The sequence below is a fragment of the Penicillium subrubescens genome (assembly GCF_028828155.1).
Source record: "Penicillium subrubescens strain IBT 31985 chromosome Unknown utg000005l_segment0_segment0, whole genome shotgun sequence".
Classification (NCBI taxonomy): Eukaryota; Fungi; Ascomycota; class Eurotiomycetes; order Eurotiales; family Aspergillaceae; genus Penicillium; species Penicillium subrubescens.
The window spans coordinates 4,868,567-4,894,955 of NW_026643155.1; the positions used below are offsets into that span (position 1 = coordinate 4,868,567).

Consider the following 26,389-nt stretch of genomic DNA (forward strand, 5'->3'; position numbering starts at 1 on the left):
CGGTGGTGGTAGTGGGGGTGTGTGATGTTGGATTTGTTGATGGGACGCGTTGGAGAGTTTCGGCGGGTTTAGAGGTAGCGGGCTTGGCGATCGGGCCCAAGGGGAAAAGTGCTGCTGCAAGTCCCCGCAAACGATGTCATCGATGACTGCGCCACTGTTTCTGAAGACTTGGAGATTGACCTCCTGTTTGTCTTGGATTTTTCCTTGATAGATTGGACCTTCGAGGTCGTTTTGCTGGCTATTCGTTCATTCTAGTGCTTTCCAAGCGAATTCTTTTTTCTTTTCTTAACTCCCACTAATTCGAGTGCCTGGGTTTTGTCCGCGGTGGAGTGATGCGACCAACTCCAGGTTAAGCTCGTGGCCCTTGTCCATCGACCTATTCAACCCTATCACCAACTTCTACTATACCGAAGAACACCGAGAACGATATCACCAAGACATTTCCGATCACAACTATGGAGGATTCCACCGGTATCTCGCTCGTGGACAATACGGACCCCTCGCAACAACCTACGAGCGGAGCATCCTCACGACAGCAATCTACACTCGATCGCCAGAGCACCTTGACAAAACACCTCAGTCGAGCATCTGTGTCGGGCCAGCTTGCAAAGAGGAAATATGCCAAATGGCAACCGGAAAGACTCGGCCTCGCGTCCGACACGGAGCACTCGTTAAGCAGGGAATCGTCACGGGCACGAGGTTCGATCTCCGCAGGAAGCTCCGGAGGCCCAGCAAGTCGACAATCGTCACGTCAGAGGAATGGCACTTTCAGTTCAGGCGCCGGCGCTTCAGAAATTGACACGGCCGATTTTGCTCCCTTGCGAACACTCAGCACTACTAATGAGGATCTCACGCAAGCACCCACCACTGCCGAGGAACCAAAGATCCTCTCCGAACTAGACATTCTCTATGAAAACCAGCGCGGCTGGTTTTTCTTCGGTATTCCCCTTTACTCGCACAGCTCCCTCCTCAACTTCGACCCCTCCGCCTGGATGACCCAAGACAAGCGTGCTAGCGCTGTGAATATCACCAACGCACAAGTCCCCGATCCCAGCTGGGAATGGGCCTGGCGTACCTGGTACGTCGACATGTCCGGCGATGTCGATGAGCAAGGGTGGCAGTATGCGTTTTCGTTCTCTTCGTCGCAATGGCACGGCACACACCCCTGGTTCCACTCGTTCGTCCGGCGGCGTCGCTGGGTCCGTCTTCGGACGAAGATCTCTGAGAGGCGCCACCGTGGTCGGTCGGAGTTTGAAAGAGCTCATATGCTGAATGAGGATTATTTCACGATTCATTCATCCAAGGTGCGCAGTCGCGAGCAGAGTGTGAACGGGTTGTCGAGGGTGGAGTCGGGCTTTTTGAGCCGTGTTGGTTCGAAGGTGGAGGAGGAGACGCATATGGAGGAAATCGGGGATATCCCGAGTCTGCTACATGCGCTGAAGCAGACATCCATTGATCGGGAGAGGATTGATGCGTTAAAGAAGTTTATTGAGGAGGGTGGAGAAGAACTATATTATTTGAACGACAAGGTAAGAATGGCCTTAGATTTGAGATTCCTTGGCAGGTTGCTGATCGTACATGCTTTATGACATAGATCCCGGAGATCATGCCCATGTTTATCTTCCAAGCCTCCCGCTGGCAATTCGTTACTTATCTCGCAAAACAAACCGAGAATCTCACTCAACAACTCTCCGACGCGAACAGTGAAGACAAAGATAGGATCGAGCGCAGACGTGATAACCTCGCTCGTGCTGCCGAGTCTGGCAAGGCCCACATCACGGGCCCAGATGTCTTTACGGATACTTATGGCGAGTCGGGAACTGAGCTTTTGGATTTGACTCCTGTATCAAGACATGATACGTTATTGTCGAAACGGGCACATATGACCAATGAGCCATTGCATGTGTTGAAGAGCAGGGAAATCAAGGGAATTCCGAAGGCGGCGGAGGTTGGGAGGGAGGATCATATTTATTAATGCTGTCTTGACCTGTATGAACAGGTAGAGAAGTAGACTACTACTGCTATTCGGCGCTTTCATATCATCATATTCAAGTAAAACACGATGTCGATTGGAGAAGAACTAGCGGGACCAAAGATAGAAAAAGGAAGTATTGGTAGCAGGAAGAAGGTAGCCATGTATCTCCTCCATCGTGAGGTCCATACTGTATAGCTTCAAAATAGTCGCCATGATCATTTACGGTATAAGAAGCAGGGGCAGGTTGATAGCAAATAGCAGGGGTTATCAAAAACTCCCTCCCCCTCAAATGTTTGCCCTCCACCCTCGTATACTGTCGAAACCCGCCCCCCCTCCCCCTGTGGCCTAGTCGATAACCGTAACTCACCCTGGAGTGCTGCCAGACCGCGCCCCTTACACGGGGTATCAGGGCGGGACTGGTTCCTCTGGCGTCGGTAGGGCTGATCTCCGGAGAGGCTGACTCGGCGTACCTTTCGGCGTACCTTGTTGGATTGACTCCTCGCTGTGGGGCCAAGATATGGACTTGGGTCTTGGGCCTTTGGGTCCAGTCTGGGATTTTTTTTAAATTTATTTATGGTGGTGGCGGTATTAAAGGTTGTTGTAGGCTTTTATGATTTAGCCGTCGTACGCATCCTGACTACATACTATCCACATGAAAGAGTCACGTAATATTCGATCTGAATTGTTCTGACACGAACGAAGGTGGATGTTTCTAATGATATTGATTCCTCTTGTGTCACAAGTGAGGCTAGGTCCAATCCATTTGCTGAGCTTTCACGCATCGGAATTCCCTGCACAAATTTGATAGAAACCTAGATTGCGAGAGTTAACAAAAATCCGAGGGATGCCATCAAAGTTGACACACACGTACCGCATATGCCATCTGAACTCATCCATGAGTCCGTAAGTGTAATCCGCCCGTCCTGACAGACCCAAGCCACCCCAGAGCGAGAGTAAAAGGAATTATCCGCGAAACAGGCGCCACACTGGCGCTGGTGTCACTCAAACATGCCAATATCCTTGAAGGTCTGGGTTGTGCCGCATTTTCAATCTCTGATGCCACGTTCGAAGATCTGCCCAAATATGAGCCGGAGACTCTTCCAACAGTCTCGCCGGAGGACCATGCCTTCATTGTCTTTACCTCTGGTAGCACTGGCAAATCCAAAGGCATTATTGTTGAACACCGTAACCTGGCTACCTGTGCGAGAGATCAGTATGGGCCCATGGGTTACATTCCTGACTGCCGAGTTATTCATTTCGCCTCCTATACATTCGACTTGAGTATATATGAAACTGTGATCACCTCATTATTGGAGGCTGTGTCTGTGTCCCGTCAGAGGAGCAATGCCTCACAGACCTCGCCGGCTGCATGCAGCAGTACCACATCAATTGGACCTGCCTTACACCCTCGTCGCAGCGACTTTTCCGTCCCGAAGATGTTCCTGACCTGAAGATTTTCTGTGTCGGCGGAGAGTCACTCACACAAGCTCACGTGGATGTTGGGGCGAGCAAGGTCAAGTTCATCAATTCTTATGGTCCGGTAGAGAGCTGTTTCTGTACAGCTGGTGTCGTCGATCCTCAAAGATGGCAGCCGGGCGTTGTGGGTGACATGTTTGGCAGTCTTGCTTGGATCACAGTAATCAATGATCCCAACAACCTCGCCCCCATTGGGGCTATTGGGGAACTGGTTGTTGAGGGGCCTGCCATGGCTCGTAGTTATCTCAACAATGAAGAGTTGACTCGCGCCAGTTTTATTGATGTTCCGCCTTGGCTCCAGGATTGGCGGCCAAACAATCAGACTGGCAGATTATATCGGACTGGGGACATGGTTCGATATGGTGACAACAAATTATCTGCTTCGTTGGCCGACGCGATACACAGGTCAAGCTGTGCGGTCAACATGTGGAGCTGAGCGAGGTCGAAACCACCTGCACCGATGTTTCGATGGAGCTCAAGAAACCGCTGCGGAAGTCATTGTGCCTTCGGAAGGTGAAGCACGCGCAATTTTGGTCGCTTTTGTATTCACTGGGAAAGCCTACGAGAGTCGCGCGCTAGTTGCCTTGCTATTCCCAGTGAAAGCTTCATTGAGACGGCATCCCATGCACTTGCGCCAATCCGCGGGCGTGTGCCCGTGTACATGATTCCCACAGTCTTGCTGCCTCTGGTCACGATTCCCTTGACTGGAACCGGCAAGATCAATCGACGAGAGCTTCGTCAAGTTGCGGCTGGTCTGACTCGTGACGAGATCAATTCCTACGTCCCGACAAGCGACGATACACAAAGCAGTTTCAAGCGTCCGCCTGGCAATGAAATCGAGCGGCAGTTACACGTTATTTGCGCCCAGCTTCTCAACATTGACTTGAACACAATCGGAATCGATGATGACTTCTTCCGCTTGGGTGGTGACTCGATCAGTGCCATGCAGGTCGCAGCGAAAGCCAAAGCAGTCGGTCTTGCCATTACGGCGGCAGACATCTTGAGCCGCAAATCTATCGCTGGTATGGCATCCAGCAGTATTAAATCGCTCCCGGTGGTAGTGGCAGAGCAGGATTCGAAGCTCACTACTCCTTTTGACCTTTCGTCTATCCAATGTTTATTCTTTGAAACGATCCACGAGAATCACAGCTATTTCAACCAAAGCTTCTCTCTTCGCCTATCTGAGAATGTCGATATTGAAAAATTGGATGCTGCTCTACGGGCAGTGGTAGCGCACCACGCCATGCTTCGTGCTCAGTACCGCCGGGATGAGAATGATGGCTGGGTGCAGCAAGTGCAAAATGACATTGAGAAATCCTACGTCTTGGAGTCTCATTCGACCCAATCAACCGCTGACGCTGTTCAGATCATTTCTGATAGCCAGCAGTCTCTAGATATCTTCAATGGGCCCCTTCTTCGAGCTGACTTGATTGAAACACATGCTGAACAACAACATCTCTTTCTGGTAGCCCAACATCTCGTCATGGATCTGGTATCTTGGAGAATCATCCTTGCAGACCTGGAAAAAGCTCTGCGAACAGGAGGAGAGCTCTCGGCCTCGCCGTCTCTTCCCTTCTCGACTTGGTCTGGAATGCAAGCGGAATATGACACGAAGAAGCTCTTGCCAGCAGAGGTCTTTCCTTTTTGACCTTCTAACCACTGTAGATGGATTCTGGGGAGACGTGGAGAACAGGAACACCTGGGGAGACATTGCAAGTCTCTCATTTGCCCTGGATCAGAATAATACGGCTTCTTTGTACAACGGATTCTCATGCCTGGACGGGCTCCAAGTCACCCCTTTGGAGATATATCACGCTGCTCTGCTGGTGTCCTTCATCCACACTTTCAGGTCCCGTCCAGCCCCGAAAATCCACTGCGAGGGCCATGGCAGAGAGGTTTGGGATTCGTCACTTGATCTTTCTCGGACCGTGGGCTGGTTCACCACCATATGGCCTTGTCCAGTGCCTTGTGACGACACATCAGACTTGCGGTCAGTCCTTGAAGCTGTCCATGCAGCTCATGCTAGAATGCCGTTTCATGGTTGGGGGTACTTCACCTCTCGTTACAACAACCCCGAAGGCCAAGAGGCTTTCCACTCGCCCGCCACTCCTGAAATTGTGCTCAATTACTCTGGCCTTTACCAGCAGCTGGAGCGAAAGGGTGCGTTGCAACAGCAAACTGATGAGCTTGACGGAGCAATTTCAGACATAATCAAGTCTGCGCGCAGATTTGGGTTGATTGAAGTCTCAGTGGGAGTCCGGAAGGGATGCGTAGAGTTTGACATCTCCTACAATCGACACATGGAGAGGCAAGAGGATATCAGGCGCTGAGTGGAACTAACCCTCGAATTGCTGGTGGAGCTGGCTGTTTGAGTGTTTTCAACACTCGAATTATTTTTCCTGAAGTCTCTGTTTTGATAGAAGAATTTTCTTTCACCGTTTGTTCTCTCAGGTTGTAGAATGTATGAATGGAATGCATGATTCTCTGTTACAAACTTCCAATAAATGAGGTTCTTAACCTCATGCTGTATCAGATTGAAAGGCGCTGTGGCACAGTCCACTCACCGCCTTCCTAAAAGGCCACCGCGGCGCAACAATTTTCGGAGCAAGCATGCGGCCTTTAGTCCTTCATCCTCGAAATCTCTCCAAGCTCACACACTCCCCTTCTATGCCTTCGGATGCTATTGGGAGGCATCATTCCATATGATATCGCGTGGCCGCACGTGTCTAATAAGGCCTTTGTCTGCCGCCTTAGATACCATCGCGGCTGGCCCCGATGAACCGCTGCTCTTCCTTTACCCCCGATGGGCCGCATCGGCCTTCCGGCGAAGGCGCCCAATCTCGTCCTTAACGCGTTCTTCTGTCTCATCGAAGGATGGAAAGATTACTAGCTTGTGTCCCCGTACAAATACCCGTCCAACTGCATCAACATTCGCAACAACCCGCCGACACGCGAGCCGATGGATCTCCAACGAGACGATCTCTACTCAGACCGACGGTGACTCCTATATCAAACTACCTACCGGTCGCGCAGAATATGTGGTTGAAGACAATGGAAACGAAAATCATGCAGAAGATCTGATTGACTCGCGAAATGTGAGCCAGTCTACGTCAGCCTCGGAAGACTTAACGGCATCTACCACCCAACTCAGTGGCGTCTGCGTCCGAGCAGCAAAGAAACGAGATCGTTCAATACCCGAAGAGTTGAACTTGGTGCCAGTCACGCCTGGATCGAGTCAGCGTGTTCATAGGAGCGATTTCAGGAGGAACTTGTCGCCACGGAATCAGAAGCAGGTTCTATACGGCGAGTTTATCCTCGACAGGGAAAGGGAATTCGGGATATCACCGAATACAAAAAGCTGGATGGATTTGCGAGATTTGTTGTTGAACGTGCAGCGGCAGACCAAAGGTGCGAATCGGAGGGGCACAAAGTATAAAGAATTGCTTATCCCCGAAGAGACTATCGCCCTCATGTGTGGATCTACAACGCCAGGCAAAGCTATGGAGGAGAATATCTGGCATCTTCCAATCCGCCATGGATGTCTGGTACACGTTCTTCCTCCCGATAAGGGTGATGGAGTTTGTCGCAAGGTTGTCTTAATGGGGTCAGAAGGCACCCTGGAAATGGTTGAGGATGCCATCAAGCGGCAGCAAGATCTCCAAGCCAGTGGAGACCCTCTTATTGAAATTCAGAAATCGCCAGTCCCCATCATTGCTTCAATGGGAAGACTAAAACGACTGAAACGCCCAGTGCCATTGATCCGTGGAGTCTGGACGGCCCCCTTTGATGACAAAGAGCCAATATACTTGAGCAAACTCCTTGCAAGTGGGCATTCATTTGACTCAGTCAGGGAATTTGCGGATCACGTTGAAGATGTGATCAATTCGAAAAGAATGAACTTCGCCAAGGAGGCCAAGGAGGGTGAATCCAGTGAAATTCCCCAACGGGGCCGGGTTGCGAAGGAGCTCGTACGGCTGTTCCGACGGGAATCAAACCGCAAATTTTTTTCCACCGCCGCTATGAACAGCGCGCTCAGGTATCTCTACAAAACGGAATACCTCAGTTTCGCTCGCGAGGTGTTCATCGCAGCAGAGCATCTCGCGACGGTAGACTCATATAACATCTTGCTGCAATCTGCGGCCATTCGCCAGGATAAGCGGATGTTTGAGTACTTTTTGCAAGCAATGGCCCAAAAGCGTATTCGCCCTAATGCGCAAACCTGGCATACATTGTTGCAGGCTATGCTCACACAGAAGACCAAGGCCACAATCATCAAGGACATGGCCAAGAAGGGCTACATGAAGGACATCAACTCTATCCGCAGTGCGTTGCAGTTGACGATTTCGGATTCATTCTTTGTTCACTTGGAAAGCGGTCGGGACGTCCGCAGCTTCTTCAACCTCATGATCAAGACACATGGAGCAGACTGGTTCACTGCCTCGCTACTCAGCCAGATGTTCAATGTGACTTCGCGCTTGAAAAATCACGCGGCCATGCAAGAACTGCTTGATATTTGCGTTGAATATCATCTTGATATGAATAATGCCTGTCTCCTTCAAATTTTGTATACGGTCAAGGACGACATCTTCACTGCTCTCGAACATACTTTCAAGATCATGAAACGACTCATGTTCAAGCTCAACTTTGAGACTATCGAGATGCTTTTCTTCATCGCCTACCGAGGCTGTCACTACAATGTTTGCCGCGTGTTGTGGCATTACGCCTGCATGGAGGATATTGTGTCCTCTAGAATGTACAACAAAGTCCTGGACTCTCTCATTCGCAATGTGTCCTTGGAGACATCATCCGACGATGTCAGCAAGATCTGGCGTGTGTGTGCTGGCAAGGTGATCATCCGCCGTAATGCGCGGGCCAAATTCAAGACCACCCAGGAAGTTCTCGACCAACTGCCTCCTGAATTCCACCATGATCCCTTTCTCTACTTGGTATCTGGCTTCAAGGATACAGGTCCTGGACGAGCTTTGCAGCTTCAAATAGCCAAGGACTACGTCCATCGTGACATGCTCACTGAGGCACATCCTAAATATTCGCTGCCTCTGATGCTGGAGGCCGCTGCTGCATTGGATCAAGAGTGGCGTGGTAAACCATGGCCGTTGGCATGGATGCTTCAGAATTCCATTGGAATCCCAACCACGAGGCAGTCCTTGGAATTGGATTGACCTGTTTCTGTCCTTGGTCTATGTGCTCGTCAACCGCCTTTCCACATTTCTTCTGATGTTAGCGTGTTGCATTTGACATTCCGTTGTGCGGATTTGTCAAGACTTGTCATTTACCTTCACCTCACTCTTGTACTATTTTCTGTATATATATCCATCCCGTCCCTGTACAACATTGACAATATAGAGCATCTAGACTTCACATAATACCAGAACAAAACATTGCAAGAATATGACTTGTCTTAGATGAGCTCTTTTTTTGGGAGAAAAAAAAGGGGGGGGGGGGGGCGGGGTTGCACGGGCTTCTCGCGGACATCCTTCATTTAACGTCCAGCAACTTATCAACTACTTTACACGGCCTTGAAATAATCCTCATGATAAGTACTTGCACGATCACTCGTGTCGCTATGTGCCTGGACCGGGTTGCCTGGCTGAGAGCCGCTGATGATCCAATTTCCATGAAGCCCCGATAGTATGCTCCGATGAAGAGAATTTTCATCTCCAAAGATACTCACCATATGATCGTACTTTGAGAAAATATCGAATTCTCCTCACGTTCACCTGGCCAATCAGCATTGATCGAGTTTGCGGATAAAGCGGCCCATTACCAAACGCCTCAGTAGACCTCTGAGCCCCGCAGGATGAATTGCAACAAGCAGCTTCCTAATTCAAGTTGTGATCATCGCATTCTCAGCCCGTGGCAACTACCAAGCTTTGTCAAGCTTTTTGCCATGTGTCTTGGCGAGCATGTATAAGCAGCCCCGCTTCATTCCACCGGCTGTTGTCCAATCATTGCCTGTATGCCGATCATCGTGCGTCCCTGACTGGATGCCTGGACTGGTAATGATCGGAACTTCATGCGGGAATGAAATCACCTGGCGATTGTCGTCTGAGGACATGAGATTTGAGCAAAGACCTTCCATGCTGGGTCCATCAGGATGACAATGCATTGTGATTATTGCATGACTCGGCGTTTGAAAATGCTGAAGCAGATGCCCATCTGATAAGGCGACAAAGTGATATTCCAGCCGGTCGGAATGAGTCTTCAATGAGTTGTTGAGATATACAGAAGCGGCGTAAGCTCTGTTTTGGTAAAGCATTTAGGGGCTAGACTGGTCATCAGGAGTCATTATCATCATTCTTTAGCCGGCGGGATGAATCGGTTGTTTTCGTTAGCAAATTATTGTTCAATGGCACCAATCGCACCTGTAGCCGACAGCATATAAAAACGCGATGTCTTAGAAGAGTATGACTGTGCCGCATTGACCCTGAGACCCCCTGGTTAGCAAAGGCATAGTATGCTGATTGAAGTATAGCACTCCGTGAATGACCCGAGTAAAGACTCCGAAGTTCAGCCATGGATTCGGATCTCCGAGTTCAACTTCGATCGAGTGGTTAGTGGCGCGTGAAAACCAGACACGCGCATTTGGAAAAGGTCATGAAGCAGCTTATGAGGAGCTCGAGGAGGGGGGGCATGGGGCGATCCGGCGATCTTATTCGATAACGTTGGATGCAGCCTCCGCGGAGACTCCCGCTTACTTTGGACTGATTTCCACTGATTTGATGGGAGCACGGGGTAGAATTGGACCATCTAATTGGCCGAACGGAGTCAGTTTCAACGCGACATGTGCTGCTTTGCCCGAAGCGATGATAAATCTCATATTTTCCCCTTTGTTCTTGCTCCGGTTTCCTAATTAATCATTCTGATTTATGGAATGATCCACTGCTTGGCAGAACAAGCAATGCCCAGAAAATGCCCAGCCGGCCACCCAAGTCGGCGGCGTCGAGGGCGTTGCTTGTCTGTCGCAGAGTTTGATATGTCGCGATCGCGATAAAAACGAGCTATACGAGTATAGACTTAATCACTCTCTCATTCATATAACTAGACTTTCTATCGATGATTCCATGGCCACACCTCTGATTGAATTAGATTACCCTGCTTTTGTTCACTGGGCTAAACTAGTCATAGTATTCGAACCTAATACCTACCCGGGTTAGCAAAATATCCCCTCCGACCCAATCAGACTGACCCAATGACACTACGCAGTCACTCTTTCGTCTTGCAATAGCTGTTTGGCGTCGTTCTAGAAGTCCTTTTCTCCACTTATGACCACCACTTACCATTATCCATCACCTAAGTTCATACATGAAAGGAGTACGCTTTTCTCGCGTACTCGTCTCGTACTGCGCTGATGCAGGCACGAGCGGGCCTAAATTCCATCGCCTGGCCCGACAAACTCGTTTCACTGGTTCGGACTACCCATCGAGATATCCACTTGCGCGTGCCATATGGATCCCTCCCCTTCGGTCAGTGCACCCGAGATGTATACACCGACCTAGTGCTGGAACGGAAATTGCAAGGCTCCACTGGCGTCACCAGTCGTGCGCGCTCCTATGCATGCGATAGGATGATCAATCAGTGTCATGGTTGCAACTCTTTGGCTCTGACTGCGCTTAGACCTGGTTCGGATTCAGAACATGGCTTTCCTTGCTAAAGCGTGGTGCTGTCGCTAACTTTGTACCGTGTCTAGCGGATGGAAAGGCTGGTAGGATAAATACGATCAACTGTGCCGGTCCATAGACTTTTTTTCCTTTCCTTCGAGTCAAAGCAGTCCTTTCCTCCCTCGAGCTGATATCCTTTGTGGTTTTTGAACATTGAGTTCATTTGCTACCGTGATCCAATGGAGCCCACTAACAAGGAGGCACTCTCCTTCGAGGAGATGGAGGTCCACGAGAAGGCCGCCTTCGACGATGTCATTCGTCCTAAGGACTGTTACGCCGCCGATGGTACATACTGGGCTGATCTTCCCTTGAGCCAGCGTATCAGCTTCTGCTTGGAGCAGGACCGCACGGAGGCGAGCAAGGAGTTCTCTTGGCTCTGGACTGAGTTCAAGAAGGACCCCCTGTCCCCGGTTGCGCACTACTTCAGGAATTTTGTTCTTCCTGGTGCTGGTCTGGGTCTTGAGGGGTATGTGGAAGCTGTCAGCACCCAATTTTGATAAGAACATCAACTAACTAGAGAATGCTTGTGATAGTTACGTGCTGTTCTCCATCGGTAACAACACTGCTCTCTTCGATGCCTCCTTCAAGGACTGCTGGAAGGGCAAGACTTGCGACAAGAACTGGGTTTCCGCCATCAGCTACATGGAGGTTGTTGGTATCATTGTTGGCCAGATCCTCGTTGGTTACTTGGGTGACGCGTATGTGGCACTCTCACATGAGCCTCTCATTCAAGCAATGCTAACATCTTTACAGAATTGGTCGTCGCTGGGGTCTGATTCAGGATGCCGCTATCATGTTTGTCGGTCTCCTCATGCTGGTCGCCGCTTGGGGTCTCACTGAGAACGGCTGGGTCATCTGCTATGCTTGGTCTCTCTTCTTCTACTCTATCGGCGTCGGTGGTGAATACCCCATGACTGCTACTATCGGTATGGAGAATGGATACGGTTCTGGCAAGCTCGTCACTTCCCAGGATCGTCTGCACCGTGGTCGTTCCGTCGTCGGTGCATTCATGATGCAGGGTTGGGGCCAGTTCGCCAACCAGGCCATCCTCATCATTCTGCTCTTGATATTCCACCACGGCACGGGTGCGCTCCCTATCTCTACTACTGCTACCCAGTGGACTTACCGCGTGTCTTTCGCTATTCCTGCCGTCGGAACTGCCTGGCTTGTGTACTACCGTACCTACCACATGAAGGCTGCTAGCAATCAGCTCGAGGCTACCAAGAAGAAGGCCTCCGTCACTGGATATGACACAGAATCCCTGAAGCTCACCTTCCGTCACTTCACCCCTCGTGTTATCGCTACCGCTGGCGGCTGGTTCGCCAACGATGTCTTCTTCTACGGTAACAAGCTGTTCCAGGGCAAGTTCATCAAGGTCATCAGCCCGGCTAGCGGTAACGATGTTACTACTAACTGGCTGTGGAACTTGGCCAACATCGGTGTTAGCTTGGCTGGTTACTACTTCGCTACCTGGTTCGTCGATACTAAGCTCTACGGCCGCAAGTGGATGCAGATTGTCGGCTTCCTGATGTGCTTCATCCTCTTCGTCATCCCCGCCTTTAAGTTCGAATACTACCAGGAGCCCGCCCACATCCACTCTTTCCAGGCTATGTACTTCCTGAGTTCATTCTTCAACCAGTTCGGCCCGAACTGTATCACTTTCCTTGTCGCCGCCGAGTGCTTCCCTACCCCCATCCGCGGTACCGCCCACGGTATCTCCGCTGCCGCCGGTAAGGTCGGTGCTCTGATCATCGCCATCATCGGATCCTACACCACCACCCAGCAGCAATTCTACATTGTGCCCTGGTTCGGTCTCGCCGGTGTCCTGGTGACCTGGCTGTTCCTCCCCGACACCACCGGTCTGGATCTCCGCGAGCAGGAGCGTCGCTGGCGTTTCATCCGCGAGGGCCGTGAGCAGGATTACCACGGCCCCGCTGTTCACTCTAAGCACTTGTCTGTCTGGGAGCGCTGGACCGGCAAGGGCAAGCACTACGATGCTAACTTAGACTACAAGATGAAGGTTGAGGAGTTCCGCGCTGAGTGGGAGGCTGCTGTTGCTGCCCGTGGTGAGGAGCAGACTCTGTATGACATGGATGATGTTGATGAGAACATCCTGCACGGCTCCATGCACAACTACTTTGAGCGTACTAGCCCGGAGATCCGTGGCATGCGCAAGGAGGTTGAGCCCGTGTCCCTGCCCGCTGCTGCTGCTTATTCTGAGGACCAGAAGACTCTTGGAGAGCAGTAGATGCGTAGGTGTGAGGGGATGATGGAGTGTGCTGTGGAATGAAGATTGTTTATAGACTGTGTTGTATAATAATGTCGGGCTGGTGAAAGGAGTGGTTGGAAGCCCTGGATGGATGGAAATACCCCCAATAATCATAATTTCTTTTTGTTTATCAGAAATATCATCGTGAATCTCGACCTTGAAGAGGACTAGCGAAATACCAATGAATCTTTCTCCTTGGCTCAACTTTAATACATGCTGCTGTATACCTTTCAATAGTGTAGGCCTCCATCAGGACGGCACCTCAAACAGACTAATTAAGGCTGTCACAGTACAGTTTGTCAAAATGTGCTACATTTACAGGACCAGACAGTCATACTATGCCCATTACATAGTTTAACAGGGGAGAACAACTCAAAAACCCATTATGACAAAACAATTGTACTAAAAAAACAAACGACATCACCATTAAGTATTCGGCTTCGGTGATAGGCAGGAGGACATGTGACTGACTCCGGAATAACAGTATCTCCGAGCCCCCACATCCCAGCTTTCCGTCGCCTTCTGCCAGAAAATCCCCCCATCAGACGACCAGCCCCGATCATCTCCTGTGTCGCTGATGTCTTCCAGGACTTTGCCATCATGAAGTTTTTCGAAAACGTGTTCACCTATGACTACTCCTTCCCTGCCGTTTCCCTCGCCTACTTCCTCCGCTACCCTAATCCCTACTCCCGCCATGTCCTGACTACCGACGTGATCGACCGTTATGTCGATCCGGCCACCCAGCGCCTACACACCATCCGTCTACACTTGAAGAAATCTAAAGTCCCCTCTGGCATCCTCAAATTGCTGCCGAAGGGCATGAGTGGCTCCGACAGTTCCGGCCAGAGTTACATCCTCGAGACCACCGTGGTTGACCCCAATGAGGGTTGGATGGAAACCGAATCTCGGAACATGGAGTGGACCGGCATCCTTAGTGTTGTCGAGAAACAACGGTACCAGCGCCATCTGACCGAGGACAATACCCAGGCCCTCGATGGTCTGTCAATCGATAAGGAGCAGACCACCGTGCGGACCACTGTCACGTTCCGCTCCCGCCTTGGCCAGGGCAAGTTGCTCGGTCGCAAGAAGGCGGAGGCGATTGACCACGCGGACACTGAGGAGGAGGCTCCCAAGAAGGGCTTCTTCTCTTCCTTGTCCACTGCTGGTATCCAGCGCACTATTGAATTGATCGGTGTGAGCCGGACCCGCGACGCTATTTTGAAAAGCAAACAGGGCATGAACGTGGTCTTGGAACGTCTGCGCCATGGAGGCATTGTCGGCGTTCTCGAGGGCATGCGCAAAGACCGCGAGGCCATTGTTGGGCCAGAAGGCCCCTGGAAGCGCGTCTGGTTGCAAGGCAATGGCCTCAAGGAGCGGGTCTACGTCGATGACGATGACAAGTGATCTCCTGTGTTGTGATCCTTTTCTCTTCTCTTTTGTCTTTCTCGACCTTTTTTTCTCTGTGTTTTCTTCGCATCTCCGCGTCGTCGCGGTATGAGCGTATCTCCCTGCATCTTCTGATTTATCCAGCGTGGCGTTACTGGAGTTGGATGACTTTATCGATGGACACTCTCCCACGACATTCTTTGTTTATCTTTTTCTGTTGGATTCTTTGTTGGATATGTTTATGGCCTGACCAGGTCTACACTGAGGCTTCTGCTCCTCAATTGTGTATATTAGGTGACTGGGACGTGTTGGGTGATGAGGCACTGCTTATGGTGATGGAAGCATGTCAATTGTACAATTACGATATCTAACTTATCAATCTATCAATTTATTATTGACTGATGTACTAATCCTTCTTACCTTCCACCTTAAACGAGGTGACACAAGATTGGGCAAGCCGCCCCCAGTCCACTTTGGGTATGTCGACGCGGGGAATCAGCTTATCGCAGGGTATTTACTGGTCAACAGTACACTACGATAAGATGCTGCCAGTTTCAGGAGAGTACATGCGCGAGTAGTCTCATAAGGAATTCTATTTGAATTGGTCAATCGACCTAGATCATGCTTTGTTCTACAATTCTGTCCAGGTACAGTTTCAAGACTGGGTCATAATGGCAGTTTCCGACATCTTGACGGCGTGGGAGGAATGCTCCAAGATAGACACGCTCTTCATTTTGATCTGCTGCGTCTTCTGCTGGCTAATTATCCCCGCAGTTGGCCTCGGTTATTCGGGATACTCCATTCACCGTAATGGACTTGCATCCTTTTACCCAAGTCTGCTCGTCATTGCTATTTGTTCTATTCAATGGTGGATCATTGGGTACTCGATAGCCTATGGAACCGGGGGTGGCATTATTGGAGGCTTTGACAAAGCTTTCCACTTGGGTGTTCTTGCAAACCCAATAGGGACGATACCAGAAATTCTTTTCTCTGAGTTTCAGCTCATCTTTTGTGCTACGGTGTGCGTCATTTCTATTGGTGGAGCCTGTGAACGGGGAAGAATGCTTCCTTTGATCCCTTTCATCTTTGTATGTTTCAAGTCTCCAACCTACTTGATACACCTACTCAAAGACTACATCTGACTCGATTTCGCCTAGCTCTGGTGCACCTCACCTTTGTCTATGAACCTCTCGCACACATGGTCTGGTCCGAGACCGGATTTCTGGGTTCTCTGGGTGTCCTTGACTTCGCCGGTGGAACACCCGTTCATATCTGCAGTGGAGCATCAGCGACTGCTTTAAGTGTTTACCTATCCCATCCATTGTTTCGATCGAGACGATCCGCTTCTCGAACGCCACAGCACTTGAAACTCCACAGGCCGCATAATAGCATGTGCCAGCTTCTAGCCTTGATGATTATATGGAATGCCTGGCTTGCCTTTGACGCGGGCACAACCCTCGCTCTGAATTTCAAGAGTATAATGACTGCAGTGGTTACCAACATCTGCGCCTCATCAGGCGCCTTGACCTGGGCTTTCATCACGTATTACGAAACGGGGAAATGGAGTCTTGACAGTACTTTCATGGGCGCTATCGCTGGCTTGGTCATGATCACTCCAAGTGCTGGCTTCATTGACATGGTTACGGCTTTTTTCTTTGGAATCGCTGGAGCGGTGATTTGTCGACAGGCACTAAGAATTAATTTCACGAAACTGGCTGTGCGCTGGAGATGGGTCGATAATGGGGATACATTTGCGACGCATTGCATTGGTGGACTGGTCGGTACTATCGCTACCGGCTTGTTTGCTCGGAGAAATGTTGCTGCGTATGATGGAGCCACGGAGATACTTGGTGGATGCATATTCGATGGTAATTGGAGTCAACTCTGGATCCAGATCCTGGAGGCTGTTGTTGGCTTTGTCTGGAGCTTTGTTGGCAGTTATGCACTCTTTGCGTTGATTGATTGCATTCCGGGCTTCGAGGTCTTGGCTACAGATAGGTAAGTAATGAGTGATGGATATTCTTGGTGTCTGCTACAAGGTCTTGAATTAGAATGTCTGCTAATATGGTGACAGTGAGATTGTTCTCGGGATGGATGCCTCGCAAATGGGTGAATCGCTATATGAGGCACAATGGGCTGATGAGGAAGACTATTACCCTTTCTCGAGCGAGTGTCGGCTAGAGTAATCATCAAAGTGTTGATTGACAATCAACCCGTTACTTTAGGAAATTCCTATGACCAGCTAATTTTAGATATTTCACTGCCATAGAACAATCATGGTAGTGTATATAAAGAGTGTTGTATCTTAAGTTAAGTTAAGGTAAGGATTGTCGAGGCTTTTTTTACCTCCACGGTTCTTTTCTTCTATCTAAATTGAAGGTTATTGTCCGACAGAGAAGCGACAACAGGGCAAACTCTTCCAGCACACATACTCGTCAACAACTCCGTCGGGGTTATGTAATCAGCAGTTCATCAGTTAGTTAATGTTACCATTAGATCATTGACCCCAGTTTGCTGATAGCATGCCAAGGAGAAAAGAGAATTGCCACGAGCAGCAGACCGGAAATCAAAATACACAGAAAGTCTATGACAGCTGATCCGTTGTAAGTTTATGATCTAGTGGAGATTATTAGTTATTCGCTCTATGGTCTACTCGACTCGCAAAAGCTTCCAACTGATTCAAACACGATTCATCATAATGGTGTGCAAGACAGACGGAATGCGGCTATTGTTTCTGGCCTTGTATATCGCGTTCTTAGGAAAGCCACGGTTTCTTTAGAGCCTTTTACAAACATAATCATTATAGCGGATATGCGATACAATCCTGTATGATGTATACAGAGCCCCTTACCAGCGACTGCAAATGCAATGAAACCCTCCGAGTTAGACGGCGATTTTGGGGCAACACCCTCGATGCAATCGGACATACCACTCGGTCTCCTCATGTCCAGTATAAGCCAGTCTGTAGGACGCAGAGCGGTGTCTCTTAGCGCCTAGTCATAATTGCTCATTTAAACGTTAATGCCGTGGCTAGGAAGGACCTCGATCGAGTGGATTAGGGTTTTGATTATAAAGTCCGACGGAGTTTACAGTCCTGCCGTTTTTTTTCAGTCAAGTTCCGTCTATTCCAGATGCTGACTCAATATTGCAGCTTCGCTTGCGACAAGTTTACCTGTACGGAGTAGTAGTTCGGGGATTAATTAGTTAGGGCTAGTACGGATGGAGAGATGGTCGGCAAGTGGACTTCTTATTCTTGAGATATTATGTTCGCCTTAGGAAATTGAGTCCCATGTGTTACGCTTAGGTACGAGAGGAAGATAAATAACCAATGTAGTGGCATTTGACGAAATAACTAAGCATAGGGAAAGAACAAGGAAAGAAGAAGTGAGAGAACAAGAGACGGTAGTTGATAGAGCTTGTGAATGCCTGACGCACGAGGCACCAACAGGACGCATCTTACATGCATGATGCATCACAAATGTGAATCGTTCACAACATGTAGCAAAGAAACAAAACAACTCTTAACCCCGTATAGTTTCTATCCCTGATAAGCAACAATACCAACCCAACGGTACGGCGGGATATCGGTAAAATTCTTGACGTCTTCTCTCACAACATCGGCATCCTTCACGTTTTCAAGGGATGTCATGTTCTCCCAAACCAGCGTAGTTTGCACATAATACCCTGCGTCCTTCGCTCCAGTGGTGACAATGCAGCTTTGCAGGCCTTGTGGTCCCCAACGTTTTTTCACCATTGGGATGTGGCTGTTGAGGTAATAATCCATATTAAAGCTGGATGCAGCTGATGGGGGATAGATAACTTGGAGGACGACTTGCTGAGAGGACATTCTGGGGGGTGGTATAGGATTCAGAAACTGAAGGATACGGCCTGCCTGTAATAGAAGGTATTAATGACTGAAGGCTTCTCTGACTAGATAGTTATAAATGATTGGCAAGCGAGGTTATTTAACTGTGTCGAAGCAGTCGAAGCCAGGTGCTGACTAATGACCGGTAACGTAACTAGTCCGCGGCGGAGCAGATCTCATAGACGAGCCGATCACTCCGCTCCAAAACGCGTCGTCTGTCTGAGCAACCTAAAACAGTATTGAATTGTATGCATTTAGGTGGAGAAATCCTGCTAAATGGAACCAAGTGGCAAATGTTTACTTAATTTATTGAAAAATAAAACACTGGAAGGCGAGAGAGCGTGTTAAATATCCTTATACCTGTACGGAGTAGTAGTTCGGGGATTCTTTCAGCAAAGTCAATTTACTGGGCAATGCCTAGGCATTATCAGGGCCCACGGATGGGCCGAGGACTTTGGCCCATGTCTCAACCCCGAGAACAAAGGAGATCGGAAGGCATGGGAATAGCCTCAGACACTGGTATTGACGGGTGTCTGCCTCAGTAGTCTGTTCGTTTGCTTTGAGGACGTTGTGTAGGCTTCTTGGTCCATGGCGATCGTGTTTGTAGGGCCGCCTTTTGCCGCCGACGCCTTGATAGTAGTTTTGTGAGTGAGCATTTATTCGAACCAAATGACCGTCATCGTAACTTGATATATAGCCCCACCTTCGACCAATTCACGATCCGGTTATCACGGTGCGGGGGTTTTTTTGGCAGTGTTGTGTACCAGCGGACCAAGCCACATAACCAGGCATCACGGAATTGAGAATCCGTTGAGCATCGGCAGCACGCTTAACGTCCGCCATGATTGAGATCAACACGTTCAGACTGCCCTTACGACCCGTGCCAAGGGCCAGGATCTCCTTCTCATGGCCGGGATTGCGTATCACGCAGCACGCAGGTTACGTTCCAAGCGTGATTTAGGAGTAGGGTTAGGCACAGGGCAACTTTGTCGTGGCCGCCTAGGAGAAGCACTTGCATTTTGATATATATTGGTTGGTTTGGGAAAGGGACGGAGGGAAGTTAAGAGGTTCGAGAAAACATAAACAAAGCTCGATATGACGACAAGGCAGGAATATATTGTAATCCTTATCAGATATGGTGTGCGGAATTGGAGGTTTATTAATATATCTGGTTGCCTATTCTTCCGACAGGATCACTAAGCCAAGGTCGAAGAAGAGATGAAAAGAGTGGAAGATGCGAGGACACGTTAGGGTGTCCTTGCTAACTTTATAGGGAGAGGGGGGCTGAAAGTCCCCGATTCTCGGAGCGTTAAGAGTCCCCTAGTACAGAGAAAACACGACGTAGATGAAACTAAACTATTTTGAATGTATATTACTACCCCACTCTCCGCAACAATTTCTCTTTTCCATAGCCTAATATCCAAGTTCAAGTATAACCTTCGTTGCAACGAATGAATTGAAAAATGATCACGGAAGTCTGGAAACCTCCTTCAGCAGTGTCTCGGCAGCTAACTTGCCGAGGTTGTTGGACGCCAGCGGAGAATCGCCGGTAAGGACAAGCCGATCCCGATGGGTCTCACCACTGATGCTCCTATTGAGAGGCGTGACACCGAGCTTGCGGAGTCGTTCGCCAACATGCCACGCCATCTTCCCAGGTATGTAACCAATATCGATATTGGCCCCCTGGTCCAAAGAATCCGGAAAAACATCAATTTGGTATCCGTCGTAGATAAATTTGCTGCCTTCAGGCTTGCCAATGTCGGCGGCAAGCATGCATACCGGTCCATGGCACAGTGAAATGAGGAAACGCTGGTTCTCATGTGCCCAGCGAAGAATTTTGCCTACTGTCGCTGAAAAAGGGATGCCATTCAACACGCCGTGACCACCTGGAACGAAGACAGCGAGATAGGGTGTTTGCTGTGTGAAGCCTCTGCCCCATACGTCTTCGAGATTGAGTGGCTTGCGGATTTTGGCCTTGTATTTCTCGTATATTTCCTTGACCGCTTTGTCCTCCTGCGGGAAGGCCCACATTTCAAACTTCACTGGGTCACCAGAGAGAGTAGCAATGTCGATATCGAAGCCTGCAGCATCGAGGTGGTACATGGGCAGTAGCGTCTCTACCGGATGGTTACCAGTCGAAAAGAATTCGCCGCCAGCCATCTCGAGATAACGCTCTTGTGATCCAATCAGAAGGACCTTCCATTTGCCACCTTTGTAAGGGTTGGGGTAGTTTGCTCCATCGAAGTCCGTCTTGGGTGATGTATACTGGGAGAGCGAGTAAGGGGATGGGAACCAGGCATCGTCTTCCGCTTGGTCTCGTACGGGAGCTCGGTCAGATGAACTAGACATGGTAACTGCAAAGTTCTTCTGAATGGAAAGGACAAATAATGAGATGATCGTCTTTATTGAAGTTTGGTAACAAAACAACTCGAGTTCATGGACGCAGGGCAAGCGCAAAGCCTTTATATCATCGAATTGCCGCACGAATGCGGTCTACGTCCCCGCCCCTGGTGACGTCAAGTATATGGACTCTGACCGGCACAACCTGTGAAATTCAATTTTATCAGCCCAGAATTGGTAGTGGCCTACACATCGAGTCCATTCAATGGTACAGACGAGGTCGATTATTGAGTTCGGAACGATTGCAACTTCCTTATGGTCCGTAAGACTTGCGAATTGTGGTGCTCTAATGCCGATAAACCTTGTTGTGCGGGGTTCCTCTCTTTCAAAAGAGGAAATATGACTTCTCACCCGTAATTTCGAATACGGCAGCCGCTCAATGCAGCAAAAGGCGATGTTCTAGACTTGCAAAGCCCAAGTCCGATGGAAAACTCCGACGGACTTGGCTTTCCTACGGTATTTGAACCTACTGAATATCCATCTCCAGAACTTATGAATCGGCCTATTTTGCCACCGCCAATCAAACGGACGGCGCCATGTATCTCTGTCTGGAGCTACCCCGCTTCTACACTCTAGAGGTAAAGCTGAAGTAAAACAGGCACTAGCTAGCATGATGGTTTATGGATTGAGGTATGGTTATGTGCCAAGAGGAGGATTCAAATCCCACCTGTGCATTCAACGAGGGAAAAAAGACCAGAGAAAAAACGATGAAAAGGTGTGCATAGTGGGGGAAGTTGTTATGAACCCAAACATCCCAAATCCGACCATGTTTGCTCCCGTCATGATCAAACTGTGCAAACTCATCAGCCATCCGCCTAATCCCAGCGACGTCGATCGTCCCATTTGTAACAAGTAAGATAAAATTTGTGCATCAGCTAAGTTGTCAGATCTACGATTAAGCTCGGTCGTTCCCCGGAAAAGTGTCGGAAATGGCCGAAGTGGTACTAGCTACTGCAGATTAGAGTCGCTCCGTCATCTTGATCTTCCATTGATATGAATGAATTGACAAGCCCGTGAGCTTAGTTACGATTATGTATCCCCACTATGATTCCTTGCTCATTTATTCCACTAGATCACGTTCTGAAAATGGCCTTTCCCATGCCTCTGCCCGGCGCCACCATGCTTCTGTCTTAGGAGGAGCTACACTAGACTTGGCCAGTAAACCCGTCTTCACATACGTCATACTTGGATCCTCGGCGACGACCGACATGATAGCACTTTGTTTGTTGATAGTCAGAGATAGCCCAAAGCACTGTTTAGAACAGGATTTATACTTACGACCTTAATTATAAGCCCAGGTCGAGTCGGCATAAGCCATTAAATAAATGGTGACGTAAGTGGAATATGATACGCCAATGTATATGTGAACTGAAAATAATCGTCCGTTTGCAGAGGCAAAGTCCGCCGGAGGCTAACAGCTCTCTTGGCTCCGTCGGATACCAATCTAACTTGAAAATTCGAGGCTTAGCTGAAAGATCGTCCCCGATTAGTGGGAGAGATTTTGCCGAATGCGGCGGAAATTTTGGCGGGCATCTTACGGACGTCAGTCAAGCTGTGTTGACTCACTCTGCGTCTGTGTACCGTGATCATACACCAAAAGTACGACGAAGCCAGATAGCGACCTACTGTGTGCACAGGCGGCTCCACCAAACTAAGTTGAATATCTGGTGATGAAAGTGTCCAATACATGCTCACAATTTACTCATATTGTGGATTTGAACATCATTTCCTGTCTGGTTCTACACCCACCCTTCTCCCCACCGGCCTGTTACCTTGTGACGTGTTGCGGCTGTGACTTATAAACACGGCTGAATGTGCGCTGAGAGACAGAAGGACTTTCTCACTGTCACTGTGCTTTGCACTATCTATCCTTGACCTCCCTTGAATAAGTCTTAGATTCAACTCCAACCGTCCAAAATTGTTAAAGGAATTATTCCACTGCAATTGACACTATAGAACATCGAAATTCAACAACATGACCAGCAGCCAAGTACCCAAATTTGAAGGCTGGCTGGGTAACGACCCAACCTCCGCAGATGGAAATATGACATGGGGTCCATACACCGCCAAAGCATGGGATGAGACCGACATCGATATTAGAATCACACACTGCAGCGTTTGTGCCTCGGACCTAAGTACTCTGCGCAGCAGCTGGGTAAGCGTTCCCTGCTGAGGTTTTCCATCTACTACTCTGGCTTACAACCTTACAGTCACCAGCTGAGTATCCCTGTTGTGTCGGACATGAAATCGTTGGCGTAGCTATCCGCGTTGGGTCAGCGGTTACCAATGGTATTTCGGAGGGTGACAGGGTTGCTGTTGGTCCACAAAGCGACGCCTGCCTTGGTCGTCGAGGAGAATGTCGGGAGTGTGCAAGTGGGAAGGAAAACTACTGCCATGTACACCTAACTGGAACGTACAATGGTCGGTATCTGAGTGGCGAGAAGTCCTTCGGCGGATATGGACGGTACATTCGCGTGCCGTCGTACTTTGTCTTCCAGGTTCCGAATGGTTTACCTTCTGCACACGCAGCACCGATGATGTGTGCTGGTGTCACGACCTTCTCTGCGTTGAAGAGGAACGGTTGCGGTCCAGGGAAGAATGTGGGGATTATTGGGATTGGAGGATTGGGACATTTTGGGATTCTGTGGGCGAAGGCGCTCGGTGCAGAAAAGGTTGTTGCCATTTCCCGGAGGTCGAATAAGAGAGAGGACGCTATTCGTCTGGGAGCGGACGAATATATCGCCACCGAGGAAGACGAGGACTGGGTAGGGGCCTATAAGATGCGGATGGATGTGGTTATATGCACGGTTTCTTCCTCAAAGGTATGGCATTTGCAATTCCACCCAAAACAAGATAATTTGACCCATTGCTGATAACATCATAACTAATGTGCGCCAGATGCCACTGGAAGACTATTTGAGTTGCCTCCGCACGGATGGCTGTTTCGTCCAGATAGGATTGCCAGAAGACAAGTTCCCACCGTTCCGAGCAGGTCTACTGGCGTCCCGCTGTGCAAAAGTCGCAGGATCGTTCATCGGTGCACCGCACGAGATTCGAGAAATGCTGCAGCTGGCTGTGGACAAGAATGTGGTTCCGTGGGTGACCGAGAGGCCGATGAAGGACGCCAATGCGGCTATCGTTGATATGGCGAAAGGGAAGGCTAGATATCGATACGTCCTCGTCAATGACGGATAGCTGCTGATTTAGGGTTATTCAACCTAAGGCGACCGGAATGTCAAGCTATCCTTTTATTATTTATAAGACAATATAGTAAGACCGATATATGCTACCATTCTTTGACATCTGCTCTACATAATATCCATCCTCGACAAAGGCAAGGATCTTTGGAAGCTAGCCAGATCGGGCTCCGTCGGACTTACGGTTTGGATCGTATGCTGTTTGAAACTTTGAAGAGTGGGTTATCTTATTTACGTCATGGATTGTTTAGTAACTAACTAGTTAGTTACTATTTCGTAATGACTAAACAGCTACTTAATCCTATCACTCTCTATTATCTGAATTTAAAGTCATTTTGTCTCAATCTCGCATTTATATGCATTCTAATAAGACTAGTCACAGTGAGAAGGGCTGAAACACATCGTATGATGTCGCAAACCCGACGCTAGAGAAACAACTAAGCAATAGAGCCATGCAGCCAGCTGCTAAATCTCATCTACCAAGCCAAAACCTCACTCTGTGCTCCACAGCTGATAGCGGCACAAATCTCCTCATCCTTCTCACTAACTTTCGAGTTACATGCCAGTTTTTGTTTTGCCGGCCAGATTTCCCGACCTTCGGCCTTTTCGCGCTCAAAGTGCTCTGTGATAACCTCGCGAACTGTGCTCTGGAAGAAAATAGGGGCCTTTTCAAACTTTGGGTGGAGTTGGCCATTGATAAACACATTACGGTCCAGGTTTAGTTGTTGGTTGTTGCAAAGGACTTTGTCTTCGCCCATGACACGGGCGTACATTTCGCTGATGAGCTTGAAATCGGCATCTGAGGAGTTTCTGTTGCGGTAGACTTCGTATGCCATCTTGGAGCTATTGGCACTGCTGGGGAGGAACTTCTGAACCATGATGAAGTGTGGTCTGCAGATTCATGTCAGAAAGCTTTTTATGACAGACGCGGGCTGAGGGGGCTTACGAGACAACCATGGCAGTGACAGGGAAGTAGTATGTGCTGGCGGTATAGAGGCCCTTGGCAATCTGCTCTGGCGTGGAAACGCAGTGATGTTGGATGTGTCCGCCTTTGAGATCGCTGTCGAAGGAATCAAGGTTGAGGAATTCCGGGATATCCGCATGCGTCGTAGGACAGTGATAGCATTCGTTGAAATTATCAGCCAGAATCTTCCAGTTGTAGTGTCCTTCAAGCTCATAGGTGTGGTCAAGATCGTAATTGTCAAAATTGTAGGCCTTATATCGGTCTTGCTTGTCGACGTCGCGGAAGTGGTCTTCCCAAGATACTTCGGGGACTTCCTTTGCGTCCAAGTTAACCCAGATAAATCCATTGACATCGACCTTGACGTGAATGCGGAAGAGACTGTTCTGATCTTTGTCGATGCTATCCACGTCTTTGAATCCAGTAGCCTTGGCCAATTTGCCGTTCAATCCGTAGGACCAGCCATGATAGCGGCAAGACAAAATCTTCGAGTTTCCAGAGCCCTGCTTCTCAACCACTGGATACGCACGGTGTCTGCAAATATTGTGGAAAGCGTTGATATCTCCTTGTCGGTCACGGGTAATAATGAAGTCGAAGCCAGCCATCTCGTATCGGAGCCAGTCGCCAGCTTCCTTGACACGCGAGCTGTGGGTGAGGAAGATCCATCTCTTGGAGAAGATTGCACGACGCTCCAGCTCATACATCTCCGGCGATGTGTACCATGATGCTGGCAAAGCACGCACGTGTTCATTCTTCACTTCATCCTTGGCAGAGGGAGGGGCATTGTTGCCGAAGCCGAAATAATGCATCATCGAAGTCGCCATGGCGTTTGTGTCGATAGGAAGATCGTAAGATCCTTTGAAACAACGGTTCAATCGATTCTTTGATGATATGCTATCTAACATGAACGGCCGTCTCACTCCTTCATATATACCTAAACGCTCCCCAGGTGAATCAACGGGGTATACTATCTATTCCGATCAGGTGATTTGCCTTATACTCCAATTTGGTCAAGTAACCCAATGCTTAGCGCGTGAGATCGCCCAAATCAGGCACTGGAGCCGTCGAACCAGGCTAGGGTGCCAAAAAACCCAGCTACACCTTTGTGCTGATTGGGTTACCCTTCCTCGGCAGAGCCGAAACGCTGAAGGCTAGCATCTCAAAGGCTACAGTTGCCGCCA

The 26,389-nt window shown here is 49.2% G+C and overlaps 10 protein-coding genes across 10 annotated transcripts; 7 read left to right on the forward strand and 3 right to left on the reverse strand.

Moving 5' to 3' along the window:
• The first annotated feature begins 191 nt into the window (after window positions 1–191).
• On the forward strand, window positions 192–2,128 carry N7473_008289 (uncharacterized protein). The gene is made up of 2 exons (XM_057154229.1): window positions 192–1,529; window positions 1,595–2,128. The coding sequence occupies exons 1-2, from the start codon at window positions 456–458 to the stop codon at window positions 1,973–1,975; spliced, it is 1,455 nt and encodes a 484-aa protein (XP_057008567.1). The 5' UTR covers window positions 192–455; the 3' UTR covers window positions 1,976–2,128.
• A 723-nt stretch (window positions 2,129–2,851) lies between these two features.
• N7473_008290 (nonribosomal peptide synthetase) lies at window positions 2,852–5,781 on the forward strand (the record flags this gene model as incomplete). Its single annotated transcript, XM_057154230.1, has 6 exons — window positions 2,852–2,874; window positions 2,922–3,256; window positions 3,313–3,803; window positions 3,857–3,993; window positions 4,049–4,943; window positions 4,993–5,781. The coding sequence occupies 6 exons, from the start codon at window positions 2,852–2,854 to the stop codon at window positions 5,779–5,781; spliced, it is 2,670 nt and encodes an 889-aa protein (XP_057008568.1).
• A 372-nt stretch (window positions 5,782–6,153) lies between these two features.
• On the forward strand, window positions 6,154–8,631 carry N7473_008291 (uncharacterized protein; the record flags this gene model as incomplete). The annotated part of the gene is made up of 1 exon (XM_057154231.1): window positions 6,154–8,631. The coding sequence occupies one exon, from the start codon at window positions 6,154–6,156 to the stop codon at window positions 8,629–8,631; it is 2,478 nt and encodes an 825-aa protein (XP_057008569.1).
• A 2,678-nt stretch (window positions 8,632–11,309) lies between these two features.
• On the forward strand, window positions 11,310–13,378 carry N7473_008292 (uncharacterized protein; the record flags this gene model as incomplete). The annotated part of the gene is made up of 3 exons (XM_057154232.1): window positions 11,310–11,596; window positions 11,664–11,828; window positions 11,884–13,378. 3 exons carry the CDS (start codon window positions 11,310–11,312, stop codon window positions 13,376–13,378), a joined length of 1,947 nt encoding a protein of 648 aa, XP_057008570.1.
• Window positions 13,379–13,999: 621 nt separating this feature from the next.
• Window positions 14,000–14,803, forward strand: N7473_008293 (MSF1 domain protein; the record flags this gene model as incomplete). The annotated part of the gene is made up of 1 exon (XM_057154233.1): window positions 14,000–14,803. The coding sequence occupies one exon, from the start codon at window positions 14,000–14,002 to the stop codon at window positions 14,801–14,803; it is 804 nt and encodes a 267-aa protein (XP_057008571.1).
• Window positions 14,804–15,456: 653 nt separating this feature from the next.
• Window positions 15,457–16,976, forward strand: N7473_008294 (ammonium transporter; the record flags this gene model as incomplete). The annotated part of the gene is made up of 3 exons (XM_057154234.1): window positions 15,457–15,832; window positions 15,943–16,783; window positions 16,860–16,976. 3 exons carry the CDS (start codon window positions 15,457–15,459, stop codon window positions 16,969–16,971), a joined length of 1,329 nt encoding a protein of 442 aa, XP_057008572.1. The 3' UTR covers window positions 16,972–16,976.
• Window positions 16,977–18,323: 1,347 nt separating this feature from the next.
• N7473_008295 (uncharacterized protein) lies at window positions 18,324–18,632 on the reverse strand (the record flags this gene model as incomplete). The annotated part of the gene is made up of 1 exon (XM_057154235.1): window positions 18,324–18,632. One exon carries the CDS (start codon window positions 18,630–18,632, stop codon window positions 18,324–18,326), a length of 309 nt encoding a protein of 102 aa, XP_057008573.1.
• Window positions 18,633–20,117: 1,485 nt separating this feature from the next.
• N7473_008296 (protein deglycase HchA) lies at window positions 20,118–20,999 on the reverse strand (the record flags this gene model as incomplete). The annotated part of the gene is made up of 1 exon (XM_057154236.1): window positions 20,118–20,999. One exon carries the CDS (start codon window positions 20,997–20,999, stop codon window positions 20,118–20,120), a length of 882 nt encoding a protein of 293 aa, XP_057008574.1.
• Window positions 21,000–23,025: 2,026 nt separating this feature from the next.
• N7473_008297 (NAD(P)-dependent alcohol dehydrogenase) lies at window positions 23,026–24,245 on the forward strand (the record flags this gene model as incomplete). The annotated part of the gene is made up of 3 exons (XM_057154237.1): window positions 23,026–23,205; window positions 23,261–23,872; window positions 23,949–24,245. The coding sequence occupies 3 exons, from the start codon at window positions 23,026–23,028 to the stop codon at window positions 24,243–24,245; spliced, it is 1,089 nt and encodes a 362-aa protein (XP_057008575.1).
• Window positions 24,246–24,723: 478 nt separating this feature from the next.
• On the reverse strand, window positions 24,724–26,032 carry N7473_008298 (aromatic ring-hydroxylating oxygenase subunit alpha; the record flags this gene model as incomplete). Its single annotated transcript, XM_057154238.1, has 2 exons — window positions 24,724–25,138; window positions 25,194–26,032. The coding sequence occupies 2 exons, from the start codon at window positions 26,030–26,032 to the stop codon at window positions 24,724–24,726; spliced, it is 1,254 nt and encodes a 417-aa protein (XP_057008576.1).
• Window positions 26,033–26,389: the final 357 nt, after the last annotated feature.

Bases quoted from the DNA above. Each gene is read 5' to 3' on its own strand.
- N7473_008289 (XM_057154229.1), top strand. From the start codon at position 456: ATGGAGGATTCCACCGGTATCTCGCTCGTGGACAATACGGACCCCTCG. The intron at 1,530-1,594 runs GTAAGAATGGCC...TTTATGACATAG, and splicing joins TATATTATTTGAACGACAAG to ATCCCGGAGATCATGCCCAT.